Source organism: Chanos chanos, chromosome 8, assembly GCF_902362185.1.
Source record: "Chanos chanos chromosome 8, fChaCha1.1, whole genome shotgun sequence".
NCBI lineage: Eukaryota > Metazoa > Chordata > Actinopteri > Gonorynchiformes > Chanidae > Chanos > Chanos chanos.
In genome coordinates this window covers 25,879,953-25,901,525 of record NC_044502.1, presented here as the reverse complement: position 1 = coordinate 25,901,525, position 21,573 = coordinate 25,879,953, and the positions used below count along the sequence as shown (strand labels likewise).

General features: G+C 40.5%; 2 protein-coding genes across 2 annotated transcripts; one reads left to right on the top strand and one right to left on the bottom strand.

Moving 5' to 3' along the window:
* Window positions 1–1,104: 1,104 nt before the first annotated feature.
* chrne (cholinergic receptor, nicotinic, epsilon) lies at window positions 1,105–8,291 on the bottom strand. Its single transcript, XM_030782275.1, has 12 exons — window positions 8,228–8,291; window positions 7,582–7,715; window positions 5,747–5,791; window positions 5,001–5,110; window positions 4,253–4,408; window positions 3,889–3,992; window positions 3,424–3,624; window positions 3,115–3,229; window positions 2,853–2,967; window positions 2,226–2,430; window positions 1,622–1,755; window positions 1,105–1,272 (listed from the first exon to the last, which is right to left on the bottom strand). The coding sequence occupies exons 1-12, from the start codon at window positions 8,289–8,291 to the stop codon at window positions 1,105–1,107; spliced, it is 1,551 nt and encodes a 516-aa protein (XP_030638135.1).
* A 2,873-nt stretch (window positions 8,292–11,164) lies between these two features.
* Window positions 11,165–14,487, top strand: gltpd2b (glycolipid transfer protein domain containing 2b). The gene is made up of 4 exons (XM_030781356.1): window positions 11,165–11,553; window positions 12,282–12,343; window positions 12,461–12,648; window positions 12,875–14,487. Exons 1-4 carry the CDS (start codon window positions 11,427–11,429, stop codon window positions 13,488–13,490), a joined length of 993 nt encoding a protein of 330 aa, XP_030637216.1. The 5' UTR covers window positions 11,165–11,426; the 3' UTR covers window positions 13,491–14,487.
* The last annotated feature ends 7,086 nt before the right edge of the window (window positions 14,488–21,573 follow it).

The window sequence follows — 21,573 nt, the reverse complement described above, 5'->3', positions numbered from 1 at the left end:
TTTGCGTAAGACTATTTTTCAATGTCTGTTCACAGCCTTAAATCTACACACTGTGGTTAAGGTGCTGGCTAACTCTATATAGTTACATACTATGGTGAGCTAAATGGCTCCAGACTTGCTTTTTGTTAAATTATTAACTACTTTTTATTAACTACTTTTTGTTAAATGTTGATACATACATACATATATATAATGTGTGTGTTTGTGTGTATGTACGTGTGTATATATATATATACACACACACACACACACGTATATATATATATACACGTATATATATATATATATATATATATATATATATATATATGTGTGTGTGTGTGTGTGTGTGTGTGTGTGTGTGTGTGTGTGTGTGTGTATATACATACACACACACACACACACAAACACACACATTATATATATGTATGTATGTATGTATGTATATATGTGTGTATATATATTCCAAACTGTGGCAAAATGCCTGTAAAACTCAGAATTGACCAATACAAGACTAAAGTTAATAGAAGTGATACACACTGATATAGTTGATCATAAGCAACCAAAACAATGTAAGAAATACTATCAGAATAAAAAGTGATACATCACAACAGTTACAATGCTTCTACATGGTCAAGAGAAGATTCTACAAAGACACAACATAAATAAGGATGAGAGTAAGTAAGAGATGCAAGAAGAGATTTATACTGTAGCTCATTTAATGAGATGATTCACTACATTACCCATAATCCACCTCTAATAGGCTCTCTCCTCTCTTGGGAGTTGGGAGGCAGGAAGTGACTCAGGCAGAAATTCCCCTCAGTCCTGTGTGTGCTCTTAACCACTGGTCACAAGGACACAGATAATCACAGAGAATCAAGAATCAGACACACCCTACCATCTGACTCCTCTCTCTGATCTCTACTGGTGGAGAAACTGAAATGCACAACACACGCACAATGACAGGTATTGGCAGGCTTTGGACGGTGGGCAGACAATACTAGCAGTGTGAGTTTGTATGAACTGATGAAGGGGGATTATGGGTGTGGCTCTTTTAGAATCTGTTGATTAGATCCATGTGGACACGTGTCTTGCTCTGGTCTGGACCCTGAGGAGAGCTGAGTTTTACTCAGGGCTGTAGCGTTTGTACTCCCCAGGGAAAGGATACTCTGGCACCTTGTTAAAATGCCCCATGAGGAAAATAGCCACTGTCCCTATAGAGAAGAGCAAAATGGCCACCCAGAAACACACTTTGTCTATCATCTTCCCAATCAACACCCAACTCTCCACCTCCTGGATAGACAAAAAGACAGAGAGAGAGAGAGAGAGAGAGATTTAACAATGCTTTTACTGCGTAACAGTCATTTTTGTAACAAAACAGAAAAAAAACTCTTTCAGGAAAAGCAAAAAAACAAGTATACCATGCATATTACATTAAAAGGGAAAAGAGAAAAAGAGGAAATAAGCAGACAAAAAAGAGAGAGAGTGAAAGTTGTGTGTATGTGTGTGTGTGTGTGTGCAAATGTTACCATGAGATGGAATGTAAGATTGGTGCAGCAAAGATAAGAAAAGAAAAGAATTTGAAATCTTGGATATCATAAACAAACACACACAGACACACACACACACAAGTAAAGCTTACAGATCCAATGTCATTTTGTTGCCTTGTACTCTCGGCAATGAAGTTACAGGCATCCACACATTGCTTAATCTCTGGAGCTGCCTGGGCCAGACTCTTGTACAGGGTGGCAGTGCTGCTCACGTCAATTTCATCCACTAGAGGGCGAAAGAGACAAATGCACAGATAACTCTTAGAAACATTTTAACATGTCATGCGTTTTAAGTAATATGCTTTTCTAATTGCTTCGAAGTCATTAAATGTCTGCTATTGTATAATAATGGTGGCATTACATTAAATGGGTAATGGCTGGAAATAATTAGTAATAAATAAATAAATAAAACATGAGATAAAGTTAAAGGTACAAAATGTAATATGAAGTAATTAAATAGCCTACAACAATTTACACATCTCCTCATTTTAAGTAGTCAGTAATGTTATGTAATTACAAGGAGCAGTTTGACCTTTGGCACTAAACAGTTTGATTGATAACACCTATTAGATAAAATTAATTTGCTTGCTCAGCCTTTTTGCTGTTGGAGCAAAGTACAGTTGCTGACTTGTGGAAGGACGAAATGAGGGAAGAGTGTGAATGAGGGTGGGGCATAGTCCTGTCTGCTTGTCTTACACAAGGAGTGAGTGAGACCGTGGCGCTCCTTTTGCTTGTCAAACAGCATCTCACTGCGTGGCTGTTTTAGGACGTACTCCTCCGCCCGCTGCATTAACCCAAAGGAGCTACGTCGCCGCCCTCTCACTCCATCCATCTCTCCCTCGTTCCCCTCATCCACCAGCGGGGCCATGCCCAGGAAACGAGGGATGGCTTCTAGAAAAACCTGATGGATAGAGTAGGAGAGAAGGGAAGTTAGAGGAGGGGAAAGAGGGTTAGGGTTATGAGGAAGACAATGCTGAGCTGACTATTTAAAACACACCTGCAGTAATGAGAGAGAAGCACTCTGCACCACAATCAGTATGAAAACTGAATAATTACAAATGTTATTACTGTGCTCCAACTCAACAATAAATATTATAATGAATGCAATGAAAAAACAGCGTCTTCATCCCAAAAGGACCTTCATCCAATCCACACAAAAAGAAAGCACAGGGGACTAGGGAGAAAGAAATGAAAAGTTCCCTTAATAAATTAGTATCAGCTAGGGACTGTTCTCATGGATTTCCTAAATCTCAAATTCAGTCATTAAGATAATCCATAATAAGAGGCATACAAACACAAGCACATGCACACATGCATACATACATGTTTAATAGAGCGTGACATGGTGTGTGTGCTGGGGCTTCGGAGAGAGTAATTGAGGACAATGATGCAGTTGGTGACGATGAGCGTGGTCACTGACATGACAAAGATCAGGTACCTGATACAGAGAAGAAAAGAGGAAAAGAGAGATAAAAAAAACATTGTGGAGCAAAGAGAGGAGGGAAATTTACAGAGAAGAATGGAGTGCCCCCCCCCCCCCACGCACACACACACATACACACACAGAGAAAACATATGCACTCACTTGCCAATGAGAGGGACAGAAAGAGATGTTTCTGGAATCTTCTGAGCAATCAGGAAGAGGAATACAGTCTGAGCCAGAAGGACGGAAATGGACACTGTCAACTTCTGCCCTCCAGCTACAAGAGAGAGAGAGAGAGGGAGAGAGAGAGAGAGAGAGAAAGAAAGAGAATTTGTAAGCTGTCTTGCGTCCATATTCAGTAACTATGTGCACATGAAGAAACTTGAATTCTATTAAATTCGGATTAAATATTCATTTTATTTTCTCCATCTCTTTCACTGGCTGTAGTCTCATACACACACAGACTCTGACCCTGAGCAGGCAGAAAGTAGGCCAGTACGACCAGTGAGGAGATGAGGGAGCAGGGCAGAATGATATTGATGATGTAGAAGAGGGGTTTTCTCTGGATGATTAAGTTGAAATAGACCTCCTGATACTCCAGATCATCAGGAGAGTAGCGTGGGTTTGTCACTTTCCGTGCTGGTCTGTGTTTGATAGCCCATTCACCATTCTCTGTGGAAACACACAGTTTTGTCAGCACGGACAAAGCCACAGCAGGCAAACCACAGATCCTATCTTATCGTCCAGTCTAAAGAGAGGGTAAAGGTCACTGGCCAGACAGAAAGGAATGCTTGACTAAGACAGAGTCGATGATTGGCATGAGCAAAGTGTTTGTATGTGTATGTGTGTGTGTATGAGTTAGTTTGTTTTCAGTATCTGATCATAAAGTTAGTGCATGTGTGTGTATACGTATGTGTGTGTGTGTGTGTGTGTTACCAGTGAAGGCCTCAGGGTCGATGTCTATCCACTCAATTGGTTTCTTTGTCTCATCATCCACAGCCAAGATAAGATCAACTTCATTAGCACTGTATGTCTGAGACCTGTGGTATACACAAACACACACACGCACGCACGCACACACACACACACACACACACACACATACATCCACAAATACATATATTCACGAGCAAGTACATAAATAAGCGATTAAAAAAAGCACACCTAATGAAATCATGTGTTTGCAATAAATATTACACATAATCTTTTCATAAAATATATAGCTGAACTCACTGACTTTATCAGTTTACCGATGTCGGTTGTAAAATGCTCTCTGTTCTCCTGCTCCCTGTCTCCTCACCTGAAGATGAGGGTACAGTTTTGCCAGTCGAATGGGAAGTAGGAGATCTCAATGGTGCAGGTACTGCGGTAAATGGCAGGAGGAAGCCAGTACATGGAACCATCCGAATAAATGAGAATATTGGCGTAATACGCCACATCAAATTTCCCGTCGATGCTACACATTACATAGAGGAAGAGAGAATGACAGCGAGTCAAACATTCAGCAAAGAGATTTGAAACCTCTGTTTTAAACAACAGTCACCCTAAGAAAAACAGACTCTATAGGTGTAATAACTACACTAGCCTGATTCTGACCCTCTGTCATTACAGCTACAACTGCCTCATTTTTATGGCACTTTTTTCCATCTCTAATCTGAGAGCTCTGCTCCTGCCACACAGTTTCTCTATTCAGAAATTCTCTTTGCTTTATTATTATTAGTTCAAGCAGTTGTAGCTGCGCTGGCAGCTTTTGTTTTCTTCTGTTTTCCTCTGTTTTTCTTGATAAACAGAAAACCGTACCATGTCAGAATCATTTCACCAGGCTCAATTTCACGCTTTTGTCTCACCAACCCCGCAGCACTTATCTATCCATTAACTAGCCCGGTTACGGCTGCTTAACCGTGAGCCATGCTCACCTAATGTCTCACCCATGCAGAACAGACAGGAATCCCTTCACAAGTAACTTGCACCAAATCTTAAATCAGAAAAGGAGGGAAGTGAACGGTGCAGGGGTGAAAAGATAAGAGTGAAAGAGGACAGAGTCTCACTTGTTCTCCAGCACAATGTCTGGAATCCAAACCATGTTATAAGGCACGCGAACCACCTGGACGCCGTCATAATCCTCAGGGTCCCAGGCCAGACGGTAATCGTTCCATTGCTGAAGACCAAGGAGAACGGGAAAAAAAAGGAGCACAGAAGATACACAAAATCAAGAAACTAGAAGAGAAAGGGCAGATAGAGAAGAAAACAGAGAAGGAGCTGAGACTAAAAGGAATTATATCAAAAGAAAAAAAGAAAATAAGAGGAGAGAGGGGTAATAGCAGAAAGAACAGAGAGATGAAAGGAGAAGAGAGATATCAGGAAAAAAGAAGAAAGGAAAATGAAAAACATATGGGAAGAAAGACCAATAAAAAATGTTTTTAATGCCATGCTTTTAATCAAACCAGTCCCACAGATCAACAGTACTTGGGCTCAGTTTTCTTAGGCCCAAAACAATAGTTTTCTGTCAAACATTCAAAGTTTTGCATTTTAGTAAATTTCTAAAAAGTCTTGAAGGACAAGGAAAAAACTTACAATGTTTGACAGTAAAAACTGTTATTAAGACACTGAGACCAACATGTTTCAGCCTACCATATGACAAAAGCTACTGTTTCAAATGTATACAGGCATAATGAGGAGTTGTTGGATGAGGAGTGTTACTTGGCTAAGAGAGAAATTTAAACTGCTTTTAAAAGTGTTCTGTAGAACACTAAAACAGTTAAAGTGAAAGTAGAGTAGACTTATGCTGACTCACTATCTCAATCCAAACGTTCGTGGTCAGAGTTTCTTCTTTTTCATTCTGTAAAATGATCATAAGGAAAAGGATCTCTCATTTAGACATATAAAACAAGTTTATGTTTTATAGTAATATGCTCAGCAGCTCACAGTGGCACAAATATCCTTCCACTTTAGAGAGATATGTGATATGTGTTAACTCTCTCATGATGCAGTGAGTTTAGTAATCCAATGAGGTTTGTGATACAGTGACGTTAGTGATGCAGTGAGTTTAGTAATGGAGTGAGGTTGATAACGCAATGAGAGCAGAAATGCAGTGAGGTTTGTGATGCAATGAGGTAAGTAGTACAGTGAGTTTTTGATACAGCGACGCAAGTAATGCAGTGAGTTTAGTAATGGAGTGAGGTTGGTAACGCAATGAGAACGGAAATGCAGTGAGGTTTGTGATGCAGTTAGGAAAGTAGTGCAGTAAGTCTAATAATGCAGAGTTTAGCAATGGCAGTGAGGTTAGTGAAGCAGTGAGGTTGCTGATGAAATGTGGTTCATAAAGCAGTAAGGCTGGTAATGCAGTAAAATTAGTAATACAGTGAAGTTAGTAAATCATAGTAAATCAGTAAGTAAGCCATACAGTGAGGTTAGTAAAGCAGTAAGGTTGGTAATGTACAGATGTTAGCATGGTAGTAAGGACAGAAATGCAGTGAGGTTAGTAAAGTGGTGAGGTTAGTAAAGCAGTGAGGTTAGTAATGCAGCGAGGCTGGTAATTCAGTGAGGTCAGTAAAGCGGTGAGGTTTGATGCAATGAAGTTAGTAAAGCAGTGAGGTTAGTAATGCAGTGGGGTTAGTAGTGCAGTAAGGGTAATAAAGCAGTAAGATTAGTAAAGAAGTAGGGTTATTAATGCAGTGAGGTTAGTAATGCAGCGAGGCTGGTAATTCAGTGAGGTCAGTAAAGCAGTGAGGTTTGATGCAATGAAGTTAGTAAAGCAGTGAGGTTAGTAATGCAGTGGAGTTAGTAGTGCAGTAAGGGTAATAAAGCAGTAAGATTAGTAAAGAAGTAGGGTTATTAATGCAGTGAGGTTAGTAATGCAGCGAGGCTGGTAATTCAGTGAGGTCAGTAAAGCAGTGAGGTTTGATGCAATGAAGTTAGTAAAGCAGTGAGGTTAGTAATGCAGTGGAGTTAGTAGTGCAGTAAGGGTAATAAAGCAGTAAGATTAGTAAAGAAGTAGGGTTATTAATGCAGTGAGATTAGTAATGCAGTGAGGATAGAGATGCTGTGAGATTAGTGAAGCAGTGAGGTAAGTAAAGCAATGAAATTAGCATGGAGGTAAGGTTAATGATGCAGTGAGGTTGGCATGGTAGTAAGGTTAGTAATACAGGGAGGACAGTGATGAACTGAAGTTACTGATGCAGTGAGGTTAGCATAGTAGAAGGGTTAGTAATGCAGTGAGGTTAGTAATGCAGCAAGGTTGGTAATGCAGCGAGGTTAGTAATCCAGTGAGGTTAGTAAAGCAGTAAGGTAAGTAATGCAGTGAGGTTAGTAATGCAGTGAGGTTAGTAAAGCAGTAAGGTAAGTAATGCAGTGAGGTTAGTAATGCAGTGAGGTTAGTAAAGTGTGGCGAGGTTAGTAAAGCGGCGAGGTTAGTAAAGCAGTGAGCTTAGTAAAGCAGTGAGCTTAGTAATGCATTGCGGTTAGTAATGCAGTGAGATTAATAAAGCAGTGAGGTTTGATGCAGTGAGGTTAGTAAAGCAGTGAGATTTGATACAGTGAGGTTAATAAAGCAGTGAGGTTGATTAAAGCAGTGAAGTTTGATGCAGTATAATGTTGGGGCTCTGAAAACGATGCTCTCTTGAATCTTACCAGCGAGATGAGGTTGGTGAGGGTGAGTTTGATCATCACCTGGACCTTGTCCTCAGGGCTCTTCACTGGTCGGATATTCTTATTGTAACTTCGAAACTGATCTGCAATCAGCTTTGATTCTTCATTCCCATGTACTGCAGAAAGACAGGTTGCAAAGACAGGATTCAAAAGTAGAAAAATGAACTTTAAATCTCCCTCCTGATCTGAACACACAGCCAATGTTCTACTGTCCAAAAATCAAGATCCTTACTGGAATTATAAAGAGGAAACAATTTAAGATGCAGCTTTACAAACCAAACCATTTTAAAACAACCAGTTAAACAGCATGTATAAATATGATACTCTCCAGTGCCATCATCAGTAGGACAACAAATGGAACCTCCATCCTAAAGTTCCTACTCAAAGTTTGTATGCCAGATCCGATCAGAATATTCCAGCACTGATCTACTAAACCTGGATCAAGGCTACACAACGTATCAACTCCATCTATTCTATATGTTAACTCCACAAACAAACTTTGCAGAGAATGGATTATAAAAATGAAAAAGAACAAAAAAGCAGAGGTAGATATTCATAGAACAAATGAATCAAACGTCTAAAACCAGCCTAACATCAAAAACAAGCAACCCATGCGCAACACGGTTACCCTGCAAAGCTAAAGTCACAAGGTACGCAGCAACCACAAACATCCAAATGGACCGGGCAGCCATGGTCGCGGCTGGTGCTCTGGTCGCACCGTCTCTAACCCGTCTGAAGAAGAGTTTGAAGAAAAGAGAGAGGGAGAAGTTATTTCCGAGGCGCTACGCACCCCTTCCCCGCTCTCCCTCGCTTCGGTCCCCCAGCTGTCGTTGTCCCAGGCTCGGATTACACGACTGTCCGGCAGCGCTAAACTCGGATTTAAAGTAACACTAGGGTCGTACTTAATAATCATCAGCATCATTATGACACATATGCTCATGACTACGCACAGATCTGGATATCAATATTTCTAAATGAAGTATGAACTATATTTCAGACTATAAGTAGCACCAAAAAATTATGCTGACAGAGCCGTGATGCTGTTGAGGACAGCAAAATCATTCCTTAGTTGTGGGATACCACACTGACATGAAAAAATAACGCAGTGGAAACATAGGTCTTGCGTTTAACACAATATGTCGTTAAAATTACACCAATTATTTCTGGTGACATTACTCTTAGTGTATTGTTTGTTGGCATGCGTTGCTGTTGAGTAAGGTGAACAGGTGTATGAGGGGCCCAGTTAGAGGGTTGCCGAATTGCCCCCTGTCCTACGGTATAAATAGACTGTGTTCTGTCTGCCTGACAATGCGCTCTGCCTTCGATCTCACCTAGGGTGTCTCGAATTGGGTCAGTGTTGGAGGAGAAGGGGAGTAAATGGCTTTGTCAAGATTTCGGTGTGAGACGCGTTGGCACGAGTTATTACGCGTGCTTGTTCGACTATTTTCTCTGCTCTGTAAATCACTGTCATAATAGCTCTCCCAAACATTAACAAGTAGAAAAACGGCACACAGCATTTCCAATAATGCAGTATACCCTGATCGGACGACCCACCAGTTACATCAATGGCACGTGAGCGATATACTCGGACATTTTTTTCTTTCTTTTGTCCAGCGCCTTGGGAAGGAGCATTGTTCACAGACCGTTGACAAGAGTGAAGGAGAAAATAACAGAAACAGAAAGGTGTAAGTTGCGCTTTTCCAAACAGAGGCAATTACCTAACAAATTTTCCTGATGGACTGAAAAACAAATTATTAAAAGTGTTCATAATTCTCCAGCTGAAGAACCTGGACGAGCCTACATTCCCCAGAACATCAAATATAGAATAGCAAACCACAATGAGACGTTGACAATTCTCCTCTCTCCCCAGACACGGTTCCCAGATCATAAGCCCACAGTAAATGATCTGAGCTTACTCGTGTACACGAATTCCAACCCCCCTTGATGTGCTATTAATACGTATCGAAATGAGCTCGTGTCCTGTTTGGAGTAACCGGAAACTCTACGTCCGAGAAAATATCACTTGCCCACTGAAGACGCTCATGAACCGCGACCTGCATTTGTTGTTGTTTTTAACTGGTAGAATTCCGGTATTCCAGTTCCAGATACTGGTATCAAACTACGCCAAAAGGAAAAGAAAAAGAAAAAAAGTGTAACAGTATGTTAAGAATTCTGATAAATATGATTACCCTCTATCTCATACGAAGCACTGTGCCCTTCAAGTCATTCTTATAATCTCCATATCATTTTACAAAGCCCTCCTTCCCAACACAGTCTGACTGCCTTTATTTCTGCAGGAGGGCACGAACTCTGAGTGGGAGTCAGTAGTACCGCTCTCGTCTGTGTATTTCTGTGGGAAACATGCAACCCGCTTCAAGCTGCAAATACTCAGATTTTTTGCTGACCAACATGTGAACACATGTACACACACCACAAATACCCTCCTGTACTTTATACTTCATGGACAAGAACATGACTTCTTCATCTCTCTCTCTCTCTCTCTCTCACACACACACACACACACACTAACTGTTTCAGTGTTCAGATCAGAGTGCAGTGTGACCTTTGTGTGTGATTCATCAGTGTTGAGTCAATTAGTCCAGTATTGTATACACAGTATACAGTACCTTACCTCAATTTTTATTACACTACTGTGGGTGAATGAACATATGCTTTATTAGTGTTGTGATTAACTGAGGAAAGCTCTATGATTTTATTATTGTTTGAGACAGATTTTTGCAAATACATGATCCTGTTGAAGGGGGAGGGGGGCCATTCTGAGGGGAGGGAGGGCAATGTGCATATTTTTGCTATCACATCTCTGTTAGAAGATAAACTTATCTTAACATAAACGTGTCATTTATTAGCAGTGGGAGTTAACCACACATCCTTGAAGGAGAGCAAGAAAAGAGTGTGCGACAGACAGAAAATTGGAGAAACTTATGTGTGTGTGTGTGTGTGTGTGTGTCTGTGGTTGTACATGTGTCTGTGTGTGTGTGTGCTTGTGCTTGTGTCTGTAGTTATATGTGTGTGTGTGTGTGTGTGTGTGTGTGTTTAGCAATGCCCTTGGCAGGGTTACTGAGTGACTACCGTAAATGTGAGATAAACAGGACAAATGCTGAAACTCACTGTCTGAAAAAGACAGTGTGGTGGGGGGAGGGTGAGACAGCAGAGCCAAACGTTCACTCCAGTGGCGCACGACCAGGATACATTCACATCTGAGATCAGCTTTGTGATTTACATGACAGTTAACTTGTGCTACTGTCTGAGTATAATTGTCATGATTTGTGTTCCTGTGACAAATCTCTGTGTCAAATGATTATTTCTGGGAGAAAAATAATCATTTAATTTTATGATGAAAATACTTTGTGTATCAGAACTTACTCTGCCTTTGAACGAATCCTCTGAGACTTGATCACACTGTGTGTGTGTGTGTGTGTGTGTGTGTGAGTATGTGTGTATCCATGTGTGGATGTGTGCATATGTGTGTGTATATGTGTGGGTGAGAGAGAGTATGTGTGTGTTAATGGGGTTAATACAGGGCATTGAGTGCATGTCTTCTGTGCTAGTGATTGGTTGGACATACCTAATCTATGGACTCTCATATTGAGCAATAAGGATATACCTGGGGAAACAGCGGATCAACAGCGAAAAAGAGAAAGAGAGACAGAGAGAGAGAAAACAACAGGGCGAAGAAAAGAAGGAAAAGACAAAACAACCTAACAATGAAAGAAAGTGCCCATGCAGGCAGATCTCAGTAGTTCAAATGGACTAGAGAGGAAAAAGACTATGGGAGACAGGGAGAGAGAGGAAGGGAGTGTGGAGAAATGAAAAGAGGAAAAGAGAGAAAAAAAGGAGAGGAGAGAGTCAGATTCCTGAGCGGCATGAGTGTAAAGGGTCGGGCTCTTTTGGCTATTCTGTTTGTGCTGCTCCTCCTGGGATCCATGTGGCTCCGTAAGTAACTCTGAGATTAACCATAACCTTCCCACAATGCCTATGAAACATTAGTGCAACGCTGGGACAGCATGTGAGTGCATTTGGGAAGACTCAATGTGTTTCAGCGTTTCCCAAGTTAAGGCTATCAGATGTACTTTTTATACTGCGGGTAATTCATTGTGCTAAGTGTAGAAAAATAAGAAAACTGTATGTGTGTGTTGCCCCCCGCCCCTCTATGTGTGTGTGTGTGTGTGTGTGTCAGTTAGTTTGTCTTTAGTATATGACAATAATGTCAGTGTGTGTGTGCGTGTGTGTGTATGTTTGCGTGTTAGTTTGTATTTAGCATCTGACCAGAATGTCATTGTGTGTACGCACGCGTGTGTGTGTGTTAGTTTGTCTTTAGTATCTGACCATAATGTCAGTGACCAGATCACAGATCACGAGCCAGGAGCTCCAGTGTTTGTGTTGAATGAAATGTTAATTTACTGTAGTGTGTGTGCAGGGGTGGAAAAAGTACAAGTACTGAGTTAAACTGACAACTGTTTTGGTAAATTGTAAATGGGTAAGTATTTTACTCTTACTTAAGTATTTTTCAGCAGGGATACTTTAACTCTACTTAGAGTACATTTTTTAGTAACAGTACTTCTACTTGGACTTTTTCCACCCCTGTGTGTGAGTGTGCGCATGTGTGTGCGTGTGTGTCTGTGTACAGTGCTGAAATACTGAAATGTTCTCTTTCTCTGTAGAGGGCAGTTTGGGCCGCCATTGGGAATACTGTCTGAAGGGATATATTCTTCAGAAAGACCAAGTGAGACAAAATATAACATTATACATTCATCATTCCAAATTAAAAGAGTGGATAAAATACCAATAACAATTTTTACACAATGCCATTTCACTCTATCTCTGTCTCTGTCTTTTCCAGCCGGTCTATGTGTCTAGCCTTGTGTCCAGTGGTAATGGCTCTGAGGAGCAGGTAGCGGTTGCCTTGAGGGAGTGCCCTGGCCAGAGGTTTCAGGTGTCAGTGCTCTTGGCCCACCTGCAGGCTGCCCCCATCTCCACCGATGACATCCTCTTACAGCCCTACCTGTCCAGCTGGGACGAACTCATCAAGTATAGTACAGAGAGAACACATTGACACACACCTCAAGATCACACAAATCAAGCATCACAAGCAGTCTTGTCCAAGCATTTTCATTAACTCATCCATCTTCTCGTCATTTTCCTCTTTGTGCATTTTGTTTTTCTGTTCCATTCTTTTCTGTTCTGTTCTGCTTTCTTTCCGTTTCTTTTCTTTCCTTTTCTTTTCATTTCTTCTCTTCTTTTCTCCTTTGTAAAGGTTCATGGAGGCTTTGGGTCCAATGGTTGGTTTAATCTCCCAGGAGATTGAAGTGAAGACCTCCATCATCCGCGACTTGACACAGGAGGAAAAGAGAAGAGAGAGAGCGTACAGAGAGAGAGACTACGGCACTCTCATGGCCATCATAGGAGCATCCGACACCCATGACTCTGAAGAGGAGCAGGACGGGGCTTATTTCTCAGTGCGCTCTATGATTGGTGCAGAGCTGAGTCGGGGCGTGGTTAATTTTGAGCGTCAGACGGACTCTGGTTGTCGGACCCTCCTGAGACTGCACCGGGCCCTCCTCTGGCTGCAGCTTTTCTTGCAGAAACTGAGCGAAAGCCCAGTGGGACAGAGTCGCTTACGCAGCCCCTCAGAGCTCTGCAGGGAGGCCTACCAGCACACACTGGCACCATACCACACCTGGTGGGTCCGCCGTGCGGCTGAACTGGCATTCCTCGCCATGCCCGAGCGAGGGTTTTTTTACCGACTGGTGTGTGTGCAACATCAGGACGAGGCTGCGATGGTCCTACAAAGGGTGGTCCGAGCTATCAGTGAGGTCTACCAAAGAACACAGAACGCTCTAGAAGAACATGGCATGCTAGACCTACCCTAGCATGACAACCCAGAGAAACTGCAGGAGCAGGAGGAGAAAAGAGGACGAAAAAGAAGTGATGGGAGGAAGGAGATAGGCTGGAGAGAGGTGAAAAAGACACATTGTGTGTTGAAGAGGGCTGATTTCTTGTCAGTGTTAATACAGAGAACTTTATGGAATGACTTGATTATTTGAACAGCTTTGTGAAATGAGTGAGACCAAACACCAGTTGTGAGCGAGAGTGCTGTTGACTTCTTCATTCAGTTTCAAACCTGGAGAAAAACTCAGCTTTAACGAAGAGCAGCCTACATGTTGGCTCTCTGATGCTTTGCTACTCTTCAGGGGTTTTTTTCCATTTGGGTTTTGAGTACTCTACGTACCCACTGTCAAATAATCACTGATTAAAAAAACAAACAAACAAAAAAAAACCCTGGACCACTGACCTGGGGCCACGGGTAGCAAATCTTTATATCCACAGCTACACCTTCCCCACAGTGCCTCTTCCTCAGTCCCTAGAACTGCTGTTTATGTGTGTGTTATACTCTTATCACTGTTCTGGGATCAGTGAGATATTCTGGCTGAGTTGGTTGAGACCCTCTCAGACTTACTTAATCACAATCACTGTTGTGCACAGACTCTAAGTGGACTCTCTCACTCTCTCTCTTGTGTTACTCATGTGTTTAGCAAAGCAAATGGCAGAGGTGTAAAAAGGTACTGGCCAGGACAATTTGACCATATGCTTGTGTCTCAGTGCAGTGTGGGTAGTCTGTTTAACTGAGTAGTGCTTAAGCAGTGTGATGTCAGTGCAGTGAAACAAACATTACAATTACAAATCAGACCAGGGTGTCTGGATTAGCACAAACATGGATTTTGTGATGTCAAGCCATTCTCTAACATGCTACTGTAACTTATGAAAAGACATAAGTCTTATGTGAAAATAAATTCATAAAACTAGACAATAAAGAACAAGTTTACTGGAAGGCTCTCTGTGTTGAGCCTGTTTATGGTTCATCTGAAATCTCCTGGGTTTCACAATTTGTTTGTCATATTCAAGACATAGGGATTATATTGGTTGACCAAAGGTTAGGCAGATATTGATCTTTAGTTAGTGTGTGGTTATGGTCATAATAGATTCTAGAACACAGCCTAACTACAAGTTCACAAAAGCTAAAAACACATTCATTATGACAACACAGGCACAGACAGACACAATCACAGCCAACGTGGCAACGGAACAAGATTTGTCTGTCTGTCTTTCCACCTGCCTGTTGTTTGTTTGTTTGCATAATATCCTTTATGTAGGATTTTATGGAGGAAGGTTCATTCATTTCCAACAACAATGTATATCACAAAACAAAATTATTTTCCTCTCTGGAAATTTGATATGTGTATATATCCCTTTGTATTAGGCAAATCCTTTACTTGGCAGGTTTTAATATGTCTGAAAGAGTAAATAAGATGTCAAAATTGAATCTGTCACTGTAATGCTGCGTTGAAATGGGTAATATAACACTCCGACAGTTCTGGTTCCAGGTCATCAGATGTTAGTCGGGGCTGGAAACGCCCTTTAAGGGACACTGAATCTTATCATATGTTAGTGGGCAGTGTTCAGGTAGTTACTCAGAAAAGTAATTAGTTATTAACTTATATGTTACCAATTGCTACTTTAAATTGTAATGAGAGTACTTTACTTGTTACTTCTTTTGAAAAGTAATTAGGCTACACTACTCTACTTTTGAGTTACTCTCTAAGTAGAAAGATGTTTCTGACCTGGGCATAGCTTACATTTCACAATAATATTATCGTCTTTTCGTGCAGTAAGCTGAAAATTATGAGAGTATCTACACTTATTGAAGCTGTCTCTTCTGCCATGTTTGAAATTTCCTTTCTGATCTAGAAACATCTGTGACTCAAGTCGATCTTTGTTTACAGCAACCGCAGCACTGGCTTAGACATGCAAGCATGCACTTTGCATTGTGCCTAAGAACACTCTTAGCTGTTCTAAAGTAACTGTAAAGCGCGGCCTCATTTTTGGCTTCACATTTTTTTTTTTGACTAGTGACAAAAAATAGAAGCACATGAGCTTAGTCATCTAACGGTAACTAACTTTGTATAATTTAGCTAGCTACATTAATTGGGATGTTGTCATTTAGCGTCAATGATTAACTGGTAGTTCCTGAGGTAGCTATACGTTTTGGTAGCACCATCAGCCGACAGCTGCGTTATCTGTAGGCTATTTTGTGATTAAAAGTAACATTAAAGCTCTCCATATTATTGTCCTGGTTGGCTACGCTGTATATTCGGGTTTTCACAAATGTAATACACCTTGCTAGCAAGCTAACTAACCAGTCGTCGGTCGTGCCCCATTTAACGGTCAAGGACCCAATCTATTCTTAGTGATAGTGGGTAGTCGTATTATAGACAAATAGTTAAAGTGAACAGGTGTGTGTCGCCTCTATGATCATGTATTTTAACATCGCTGGAACACTGTATTGACCAATTGGCACATAGGACCGGAACTATGCGTTTTATAAGTTAAATTTAAATATTCAGCACGAAAAACATTCTTTTGAAAAGACGTAATTACGTTACGTTAAAAGGCGTTAACGCAGGAAAGGACATTTTAATAATCCAGTAACTGTAATGTGATTACTGAAATTTGAACTGTAATGCTTTATTTTACTTCGTTATGGAGGAAAGTATTATAATTACAGTAACACGTTACTTTGCAGCTCGTTACACTGTTCACGGGTTAGGACAATGTTGATTTGCCCAGACATGAGTACTCTGGGCAAACTGAGAACATTAAGAGAACTATCTCTGATCGGTTCTCTCTCACCAATAGGAGGAAATTTTTATAATAACTTCTATCATTTTTTATCGTTGTGGTTAAATAAAAAAAAGTTCAAATGAACTCAAGAATTTCGCGCTTAGGCAGTAAGGCAAAATGAAGACGAACGTTTAGACTGAAGTACCAATTTTTCTCCACCAGAGGGCAGAGTACTCTAATGAAAATTGTGGAGGATCGCGCACCGGATGAACCCAGACAAAGGTGATTTAAATTGTCGTCTGTGACATAATAAAACATACGTCATACGCTTGCAACTGTTCCGCGAATAACTCACCACATCGTCTTAATCAGAATTCTAAAATGTCTTTCTGTTGAGCTGTAATCCCCACGGACTTCAACTGCCATTTGTTTATTTAATGCAAGAAATGTCGTTATATTATGGTTATATTGAACTACGTGCTAATATATAAAAAGGAAAAATAAGTAAAAGTATTAAAAACTTACTTGATGTAGCTACACTTCTCGAAATATAAGAGTAAGTCAATCTTTTCTATTTTTTTTCCTTTTCTATCTCTTGAACATGTTAAAAACGCATCGTTCTATTTAAAAAACCAACCGAGGAAACTGCAGGTGTCAGTTTACGCAACACAACACAGATAGAGCGATACAAAAATGTATCTGAATTAGGAATTTCCTAGTGGGTTAATGAATGAATGAATGCATGTGTGCTTGTGTGTGCGTGTGTGTGTGTCAGACAGAGAAAGTGTGACTGTGTGTGTGAATGTGTGTGTCGCTAGCTCGTGCATATGTATCACTTACTATCTGCACTTGACATGACTATTTTAAACACACAAATACCCTTAATACTGCATAATCTCTCCCTCTCTCTCTCTTTCTCTCTCTCTCCCTCTCTCTCTCTCTCATTCTGAGAAAGAAAGGCTAGAGGGGGACTAGAGGAGAGAGACAGTAAGGGATTGTGAGAAGGTTAGAGAGGCAAAAGCCTACAGAGAGGAGAAAAGCATACTGAATTAACCAGTGGATTAATCTCACAGAGCTGCCAAATGAATTCGATTAGGACAAGCAAACAAATTCAGCACACTCTGGTCACAATGTGTAATGTCATAAAAAAGTGTTCAACACACAACAGACCTCTTCATTCAAATCCATCAGCAGCCTATTCAGGGTCCATTCTGTCAAATAGTGCATCATTGTGTACTGTAAATGGCAAAATGACAGTGCTTTCAACATGTTTGTCTCTGTTGTTGTTGAATAACTCCCTTACTGACAGAAGGCAGCAGGGTTTGGTCTGTAGACGTGGGTTTAATGTGCTTGTAACTGGCAGAACGCTAGAAAGAGACATATAGAGGTGAAGGTGAAAAGAGAAGAATGGAGGGATTAAAGAGAATGAGATTACACACACACACACACACACACACACACACACACAGTGACTGCTGTTCTCAGTGAGTGTGTATTTAGGCCAGTCCTTGCTATAACCTGATGATGTAACGTATGATTTAGACCCTAGAGTCTCTGATATGACACGTTAACTCTGAATCAGACAGTCATTTTGGTTTATGGTATTTTTGATATTTTCTCCAGTTACAGAGGTTATGAAAAAAAATAGTCTCTTTCTTTCTTTCTTTCTTTCTTTCTTTCTTTCTTGTCCAAGTAATACACAAGCATATTACAATGTTTCAGGAATGCAACACAGAATTTGTGTGATGTAGAGCTTCAGTTATAAGTTTTATTTGTTTATTGTTTACTTTCATACATGACAATAAGCAAAGAAATGAGTATAACCAAACAACAGAATAAACCATGCCAGTCCACTGGGTTGTGATATGATGAGGGATGAACTCTGGAGGACTCCCAATGTTTGATTAATTTGCGTTGAATAAATAGATATTGCACTGTGTGTGTGTGTGTGTGTGTGTGTGTGTGTGTGTGTGTGTGTGTACGCACACGCGCATGTGTGTGTGTATGTGTGTGTGTCTGGGTACGCGCAGTAGGCAATTTGTAAGGTGATGAGGGGGGAATGCCACCCCCCCTTGTCAGCACAATGACCTTAAGAATAGTGTCCTATGGGGTAGTGTCAGTGACCATTGGGCCATCCCCCTTGTTAAAAAATAACAAATTGCCTACTGGCTACGTCTGTGTGTGTCAGTGTAGCTTGGGAGTAGCAACAGTTACCAGTTGCTTAACACAGTTCAATATTTTTCCAGACGTGTTAAAATCACTATCACAAAATCACTCTGCTTATGAAATCCAACACTCAGAAGGTTTATTACACTCATTTTCCAGTTTCTTTGGGCATTTGAATGAGTGACAGGCTCAGGAACCAATCAGAGTGAAGTTTTGTTTCTCGGGGTGATCATGTGTGGCACCTGGCCATGACCATTGGTCTGTTAAAAACAAACTGCTGTGTTAGACGACACGCTTAGTAAACAGTCAGATGACTGATCAATGGCTTAGCTTTGTGTGTGTTTAAACTTCATCACACTCCATAAAGCATTGAACTCCATTACGATTCTGTTATTCATCTCAATCACAATTAAGAAAAGTAAAGTAGTTTGCTTCATTGAAGAGCTCCTGAAATATCTAAAATTACTTTTAAAAGTGTAACTTAAAGAATCCATGAAAAAAGAAACTGAAAATTTGCACCATTAAAAGATTGTAAACTTCGAGCATTCACATAGTCCTTGGTATTACTGTTTTAAGAGACGTGTATGTTTACAAGGAATTCTCTGTCTTTGTGCACTCCAAAACAACTACACACTTCTTTTTCTTCTTCATCTTATATGTTACTCTCTTTACAATAAAAATACAAAAGCATCTACACATTTCTTCCTCTTCTTCATCTTATACATCACTGTTTTTATAACAAAAATACAAAAGGGAATTCTCTGTCTTTGTGCACTCCAACACAACTACACACTTCTTTTTCCTCTTTATCTTACACATCACTCTCCTCACAACAAAAATGCAAAAATCAGCATACAACCTTCTATTCTTTTCTTTAAAGAAACTCATGTAACAAACAATGAAAACAACAGAGGCAAAACCAGTCTTTATCTCAGTGGGCAAGCAGTCTCACTACACAAATATATATATATAAATATCTCTCCAAGCTGTCTCCTTCATTTAACATTACTCTGAAAATAAACTGTACCCAGAGACACCAGGGCACATGCAAATAGCGACCGCTGAAAACTGCGTTTCAAACGCACAAGTCTGTAGTCATATGAAGCTGATAGGAATGCATGGAGTACACACATATTCTGTTAAATCTATGATTTTAATGACAGAGAGGCGAGATTGCTCACCCACACACTGACGTCCCAATAAACAATCTATTGAAAGTCTTGCTTCTGTGTCGTATTAGGACAGGCATCCGATATGTGTGTTTGTGACAGAGTCGTTCAGGGCTGTCATGACTCGTCTGTCTGCTCCATTCCCAGAGCTGAGCGCACTGTTTGGACTGTGAGTACCATCAGTAGCTCTCAGACTTAACTGACTGGTTATTAACTTATCCTTCCCATAATTCCACTCACTCTTTAACTGATACCATGAAGCAAACACCTGAAGGTTTGTGTCTTTGGAGCGTTTTGTTTTTTTGTTGTTGGGTTTTGACAGATTGAAAGCCACAGACACAAACAACTGCAGTGATATCAGGATATCTATCTGTTGAATATTTTATTGTGCTGGACAGAGCTAGTCTGACCTCACTAAAGCTTAGCTCTCTCTGTTCCTGCAGGGCCTGTGAGTGAAGGCCTAATTAAATTTTCAGCATGCAAAGACTTTGGTTAAATGAAAAAGAAGCACAGGGTCACATTACATGCATATAGACCCCAGGCTGTGTAACTACCACCTAGCTCTTCACTTCTACTATACAGATGACAATGTGTGGTTACATACAGTACACAGGTACACAGGATATATGTTTGAAAGAGCCTCTTTCACTTGGTTTTCTTTCTGTGACTGTTTATTGGACTTGAGAAAAGGAAACTGCTAAAAAAAAAAGATATTTATGAGATAGCGGAAGGGAAAGAAAATCCAAAAAGAAAAAAAGTGGTAATGAAAGAGCTGATGTGGGTTGGGTCTGTGTGTGTGTGTGTGTGTGTGTGTGTGGGGGGGGGTACGATAGAGGAGGGCAAACAGAAAGGATCTATTCCAGATTATCCAATGAGATTAAAGTATTAGTGGGTTGAAAAGGAAGTGGACATACTGGCTGTTCTATTGTCTCCTTCTGTCAGGAAAGAAAGACGCCACGAAAGAGGAAAGTATTTCTTCTCTGTACTGTGCACACATTCCGTATCTCAATCAAAACATCATGGTAAACATTACATTTCTCAAAAGACAGTACGACTAACCCTGGATTCACCCCAAACAAGCCATATTTCAAAGGGGGAGGAGAAAAATATATAGCCAACTTTCTAACCATCTTCTCTGGTTTTTTTTCTGTATTTTTTTTCAGAGTACTGACTGGTCAATGGAACAGTTACCACTGGTTTAGTGGAACAGGTCCTCAGTATGTGTTGAATCGCGCGTGTGTGAAGGAGCAGATGACCTCCCTCTTTGAAAAACAGTGATGCAAAATCAGGTCACTCCTTTGGCCTCAGCATCACATACGACAGGGTCATCAATAGGTTTTCATAGAGACAAAAGTATTAAAGACAAGTCTCTCAGACGGTCTTTTCCTTGCCACTCATTCTCTTTCCTAGCATGCAAATTCAGTGGCCTGATGAAAAAGTCCTTCCATCATCAAACAGCCCTGAAGATTTCTGAATAATGACAAGCACATTAAAATTGATGAGGGTTTGAGATTTTCTGATTAGGATTAGTGGTGGGTTTAGACGATTATTGTTTTTGAGGACATTAGCCAATTATAAGAGTGCTAGTTTTAAGGAGGGCAGAGCAACTTTTTTTAAGGTTTATGACAGTTATGGGGCTTTTGAGGCTCTAACAAGGAGGGGGAAAAAGAAAGGAAAATATGATGTTAATCTTTCTTTGTTTTTATTGATTTAATGCAGGGTGTGATATGAGTCGGCTGTTAAAGTGACAAACCAGCTTCTGACTCTAGAAGTTTCTATTCCTACACTCAAACTGTCACTAAGACCAGTGATAGCAAACTGCACAGAAACATAGTACATAGAACAAACAGAAAACAATAACAAACACATACATTTCTCTATCCTCTCCTTCATCGGCCTGCCACAGGCCCTCATAATAACCTACATCATCCCTCACAACACAAATCCAGTGCAAAACAATACAAAATAAACAACAGCATCTATCTCACATATGCATGTT